We start from the raw sequence: 6147 nt of genomic DNA on the forward strand, positions 1-6147 counted from the left end.
GATAGCATCATGTGATGAAGTATATACCTTACTATTTTGGTTTCCGCTGTACACATCTCTTGATGCTTGCGGCTTCACATATGTACAAATATATTTAACAGTTGAACAACGGTTTTACTAAATTTAAACCGAAAATTTCTCTACAAAATAATTATAAGCTTTTCTAACTAGTCAACCTAGTTAATATTATATATCATTCTTATAAATAAATTATAGAAATTTCCCAAATATACCACAGGAAGCCCAAACTGTGGTATCCCATAGTTCGCAGCGCAGCAAGGATTGCACCACAATGATGATGCAAATTTTCAGAAACGTGGGTAAAATTGATAATAGTTTAAAAATATAAGTTTTTCTCTCTGATTCGTTTATATTACAAACCAGATTGAGAATTTTGAACATTTTTGGTAACTCCGGAAGTATTATAAAGACTGATTTGAGGAATCGAAGCAGAAAAAATGCCGCTTTACACTTGTATAACTTGTCGTGTTGGGTTTGCTGATTCAGATTTACAGAGAAAGCACTACAAATCCGACTGGCATCGCTATAATTTGAAGAGAAAAGTAGCAGAAATGCCTCCTGTCACTGCAGAAGTGTTCCAGGAAAAGGTTCTTGCTCAAAGAGCAGAAGCAGAGGCTAAAGAACAGACGAAAAGCACCATCATGTACTGTAAAATATGTAATAAGAACTTCTCGTCTGAGAACGCTTACAAGAATCACTTGCAGTCCAAGAAACATCTTGAAATAGTTGCAAAATCCAAGGACACTGATCCAGAAAAAACAGCAGACATCGTGGGTTTGAAAAAGAAGAGTGAAAACAGTGTACAAGAAGCAGATGCAGAAACCCCAGCATCAGACGAGGAAGAAGTCGAAGAGTGCGAGGATGAAGCTCTAGAAATCACAGAATGTCTTTTCTGCCCACATGAAAGCTTAAACTTCGAAGAAAACATGAAGCATATGTCCAGATCTCATAGCTTCTTCATTCCTGATCTGGAATACGTTGTTGATCTCAAGGGCTTGATTGGATATCTTGGAGAAAAAATTGGAATTGGTAAAATGTGTTTGTTTTGCAATGAAAAGAGCAAGGCATATCTCTCAATAGAAGCTGTACAAAACCACATGACTAGTAAAAGTCACATGAAGTTGGACTATGAGGGAGAAGCTGCTTTGGAATATTCAGATTGGTATGACTTTACAAGTAGTTATCCAAGTAAGAGAGAAAATGATGATGATGATAATGATGTCAACACTGGTACACTGAGTGTCGATGACGCCACAAATGAGTTGTGCTTGCCGTCAGGTGCAAAGGCTGGCCATAGAGATCTTCGGAATTATTACAAACAACATCTACCTCCAGAAAGAGAGAATCATAAGGTTAAGAAGAGTATTATGGCTGACTACAAGGCATTGGGATGGCATGGCACAATAGCTGAGAAAACAAGACAGACACTTCGAGATGCAAGAGTTGAACGACAGCAGATGGCTAAACATCAAGTAAAATTGGCTGTGAAGGCAAATAAATTTCAGACTCACTTCAGACCCCAAGTAATATTTTAAAGTAATGTTGCCTTTGTTTATTTTGGAAAAATTCCCGTGTCTAAATATTTTACTTGTTCTTTCTGTCTGAAAGCTTTACCAGTTACCAATGAGCTGCAGATTATTGGTAGTTTGCTAATCAGGCAAAACAATCCTTGTAACAATTTATAGAGATTTTGCATGATCACATTTTGGCAGCCATGTTGGATGACAGAACAATGAATCCCCTTACTCTGGGATTGATTTTTGTGTGTGTAAAACTATTGTTCAGAATGACAGCCAACAGCTGGTTCGACTTGTACCCCATAGTTTTCGTAATTATAATATACTTTAGAAGCATATCTAGGAGAGCTTCACTCTCTTGCGAATGTAGGAATAACATATCTGAAAACATACAATCTGATAGCTTTATGTGGAAAAATGCTCCACTTATTAGACCAATGCCTTTGGCAGCCACACATGCACCATTAATTATGGGGTGAATATCTGATTGTAGTACTAAAGAGTGATTTCATTTCACAAACAAATTGGATACTGGTCTTATAGACATTACTAAACACTAACTGTCTGCTCAATTATTGGATATCAACCATTACATCTTCCTGGATTAAGTAAAAACTCTGTAGAATTTCAAGTGGCTACAAGTCGGCAAATAATTTACGAGTTGAACTTGGATAATCCTTAATGTTATCATACACCCGAATGACATCTGGGTTGTTTAATATCAAGTCAATGAGTTTATCTGCCTTTTCAACTTGAGTTTCTGTTAATGTAGCCATAGCTTTTGGGAAATACTCTAGTCCATTGGAGTGTATGACGCACTTTTCTTCTGTCGATAGGATACCATCTGAAACCTTCTTTATTTCTTTGAATGAACATACAAACTGTACAAAAAGAGAATAATGTAAAATAAAAATATGCCGTAGAATTGTGGTAATAATTATGATCATGAATATCAAAAAAAGGTTGGCAGGTTAAAAAGCAGAATGTGCCAATTTAAACCCAATAAGTTGTGATGGAGCAGGGTTAGAAATAACAGCAGCTCAATGGCCAGATATGATGACTAGCCACAGACTGATGAACATTAATTGACCAGTTGATGTGACGCAGGGCCGTAGCCACCAGTTAGGTTGGTCCGATTTTAACCGGACCAAATTTTGGGGAAAAAATATAAGAAAAATAAAAAAAACATATAAGAAACCCTGAAAACCCTTGAAAACCTGACCAGTCAGAAATTTGTGGCAAACCGGAACAATCTAAAATTTGTGGCAAACCGGAACAATCAGAAATTTGTGGCTATGGCCCTGTGATGGTCCCAGAGAACTGCTCTAAGAGGCATTTGGCTGGACATTGTCTGTTTCCCATCCATTATTTTGAGCCCTGTCACAGATGTACATGTACCTTAATGACTCGTTTTTCATCTTCAAGTTGTGTGAAATAAACATCTTCAGCTCCAGCCTCTATTGCTATTTCTTCTACCTAAGGACAAAAAAGACCCAATTGTGACCCAATTATGCCACATAGCCCCACCCCCTGCGATCTGTGGTCCAATAATTTTTTTAATTCACAAGTCCCAACAAACATAGCCCAAATCGTGGCCCAAAAGAGATAGGGGCTGGTGGGCCCCTTCCCCATAGCCCCCAAACCCCCAACCACCATTCCTTTTGGGCTGCAATGTAGGCAATAACAAACAGGGATGGTGGCATGGAATTTGAAAGGTCTGTTAAAAAACTTGATGATGATAATGATAATTTATTATTATCTTTATTGTGCATTTTCTATAATATACTCTAATGTGCATCACAATTAATATCATTCACTTGTGTTTGTATAGCTTCTGTCAATGTCAATGAGGCTCATTCTAAGGGATCAAATGAGCACCATTTAATAAACCACGACCACAGCTAACTGATTGGTGCACAGCTTCTAAAATAATCTTAATCTCTTGTCAATCACAGTTTATTTAAAAAGTGCAAGAGACTAATAGGTATCAGCACACAGTAAAACAAGAATGAGGACATCACCTTGTCTACTATATCATCATCTGGGTATCCTTGTTTATGTAAATCCTCCTTGTATAAATAATCTTCAATTGTTACGACTCCTAAAGAATTTAGGGATCTATTAGTAATGTAAAAGATGTGGTAACAATTTATAGGATTAATAGTGTGTACATAGAGTCTTGTGTGGTTATAAAGAATGCCACCCAAAAACTATGAAGAGTAAATTCTGTGTATTTGTATCTGTGTAATACGGTGTTGGTAGGTTGACTGTCTCGATTAGTCTTAACTATTTGTAGGGCAGTGGTGATTTACTTCTTATTTGACTGTAATATTTTTTTTTGTAATAAACTCGTAACTTGTAACTGTCACCTTACAATGGTTTTGGTTTTTTGTCTGTCATGTATAAGTAGCATTCAGAGGTTGGGAATTAATTATCCTAAGCATATACGTATATCACATGAATGGGTAAATTATACACATATTTCTGAAAAATACACTGGAACAATGCAGGCTGATGTTGGACTTTATGTATATTAATTTATACATGTACATTTAGGCATTTTAACAAGTCCAACCTCTACTTAAAGCTATGGTCACTCAAGTGAATTTGCAAAAATTCTATTACTCAATGCTGTACCACAATAATCCTGTATACCATCATATTAGTAGTCATACTCACCTTTACTTTCAAACTGAAAAAGTACAGACCCTCCTTCTTTCATTGTTCCTCTTGTTTCAAAAGGGAAAAAACACAATAAGATAATGTGAACATAGAGAAAAACTATTATGCAAAAGAACAGTTTTGTTAATAGAAAAAATCCTTAAATATGAAATATGCCACTATATCTGCAGCTGGGCAAAGGCTAGGGGTGAGGAGTTAAAACAATGACAAAATTACACCAAAGAAGAAAATGTCAATATCAAGAAAAGATACTCTTGTTTCAAAAGTGAGGGGTCTATAGATACATAAACCTCTTCCAGACAACTCACCCATTTCTTTTTAAAATACTGGCCACATCAATCTTTGCTCTGACTTTGTTGGTTGTTACAATATCAATCAGGAGCCCACAAGCACCAGGTCCTCTTGCTTCAAGAAGAAATTGAGACAAAGGGTTGTCTTTGTTCTGTATAAAAGCAACAAAAGTAAAAAAAAAAGGAATAAAACAGAATGAAACCAAGGGTGTGGATGCAGGAGGATGTCTAAAACTACGTATCAATCTTATCAAGCCCTGAAATAACCCCTTAATCTTAATAGCTGACACAGAGAATGAATAGGGATTTAGAATGCAATGGGTTTGCAGAGGAGAAATCCTTAGAACCTGGAAAATGGAAAAATCCCTTGATTCACAGACTAAAGAAAAATTCTGCAACAAAAGAGCGGGACACTGGTATGATATAACCTATAATCCTATATTATGCACAGTACCATAATGGGACTTTCACACAAATTAAACTTACCCCTTGACCAGACTTAATTGCATTTTCTATATTGGATTTTGGCATATTTGCTGCTTTGGCACGTTCAATTACTGCTTCAAGACGTGGGTTTAATGATACATCTGCTGCTCCTTCTAAAGTAAGTTTAAAACAAGTTGTCATCAGTGTCAAACTTTCTTATCTCTGGACAGTATTGCTATAATACTCTGAGAGACATGGGCGGTGTAGCTGGGGGAGGGGAGGGGAGGGGAGGGGACCCTAGCAACCCCTCCCCAGTTTTTTTTGAAAGGTTTTGGTTGATTAAATGAAGAACCATGCCTATCTTTCAAAAAATCCTGAGACAAGGCTTGATTTCACTTCAGTGGGCTTACTTGTGACACATTGTCCCCTCACTTTTAAAAAGGTTGTGTTGTGTTGCCCTTGAGAGAGGCAGGGATAGCTGTAAACCCATATATTTTGATCTAAAGGTCAAATCTTGGGATGTGGCCTTGCTAACATACGGTCATGACAAGTCTTAGCCTTGTGATTTCAAAACTTCAGGGGGTTGGGGAAGCTAGAGGTTCTCATGATCACATCTCACATGGCTCCTGTAGCCACATTCAGAGAGGAGACAAGAGGACAACTGTGCAATGGCTAGTGCACACACATATAGACATGGCATAAGTTTAGGAAAAATGGAGAAAAATGAACATCAAATTTTGCTAATTTTCTATAATATCTTAAAATCCTAATAGTTATCTGAATTATCGTTCCTTTTCTTCTTTCTCAAAGTAATGGAAGAGTGGCGGAAACCCTTTTGCCACAGGGAGCCCAAGTTGAATTTTCTGTTCATGCTGCCCTATCCTTACAGTAATTACCAGATTTTATAGTTACAGCTAAATACAGAAATATAAACTGTGAATCAAAATCTAAATATAGTTCTTACCCCTTACAGCAGTCATTATTTCAGCTGTTAGCCTCCCGAACAGTTTACTTCGAGCAAAGTCAATATGAGCCTTTTTAAACTTGATATTTGCCCAGTGACTATGACCTGCCATCCTCTTCATAATTATAAATAAGTTAACTTTTGAACTGCATAGTGTAGGTCGTAAATTTTGATTCGTAAGAGTAGAAATAGCAGGAGTAATTTTAAGAGCTTTACGTCCTACAACGGCCGCCATCTTGAATTGCTA

General features: G+C 36.9%; 2 protein-coding genes across 2 annotated transcripts; one reads left to right on the forward strand and one right to left on the reverse strand.

The window, feature by feature from the left end:
• The first annotated feature begins 296 nt into the window (after nt 1-296).
• LOC116305081 (cytoplasmic 60S subunit biogenesis factor ZNF622-like) lies at nt 297-2991 on the forward strand. Its single transcript, XM_031714914.2, has one exon. It carries the CDS (start codon nt 459-461, stop codon nt 1554-1556), a length of 1098 nt encoding a protein of 365 aa, XP_031570774.2. The 5' UTR covers nt 297-458; the 3' UTR covers nt 1557-2991.
• Nucleotides 1546-6141, reverse strand: LOC116305082 (uncharacterized). The gene is made up of 7 exons (XM_089033111.1): nt 5901-6141; nt 4997-5109; nt 4529-4662; nt 4218-4267; nt 3560-3639; nt 2937-3014; nt 1546-2419 (listed from the first exon to the last, which is right to left on the reverse strand). The coding sequence occupies exons 1-7, from the start codon at nt 6133-6135 to the stop codon at nt 2174-2176; spliced, it is 936 nt and encodes a 311-aa protein (XP_088889237.1). The 5' UTR covers nt 6136-6141; the 3' UTR covers nt 1546-2173.
• Nucleotides 6142-6147: the final 6 nt, after the last annotated feature.

This window comes from Actinia tenebrosa, unplaced genomic scaffold (assembly GCF_029948245.1).
Source record: "Actinia tenebrosa isolate PJP-AT-01 unplaced genomic scaffold, QUT_ActTen_1.0 PGA_scaffold1__47_contigs__length_23844297, whole genome shotgun sequence".
Classification (NCBI taxonomy): domain Eukaryota; kingdom Metazoa; phylum Cnidaria; class Anthozoa; order Actiniaria; family Actiniidae; genus Actinia; species Actinia tenebrosa.

Bases quoted from the DNA above. Each gene is read 5' to 3' on its own strand.
- LOC116305081 (XM_031714914.2), top strand. From the start codon at position 459: ATGCCGCTTTACACTTGTATAACTTGTCGTGTTGGGTTTGCTGATTCA.
- LOC116305082 (XM_089033111.1), bottom strand. From the start codon at position 6,135: ATGGCGGCCGTTGTAGGACGTAAAGCTCTTAAAATTACTCCTGCTATT. The intron at 3,015-3,559 runs GTGATGTCCTCA...TTTTGTCCTTAG, and splicing joins ATGATGATATAGTAGACAAG to GTAGAAGAAATAGCAATAGA. The intron at 2,420-2,936 runs GTACATGTACAT...CTTTTTGTACAG, and splicing joins ATGAAAAACGAGTCATTAAG to TTTGTATGTTCATTCAAAGA.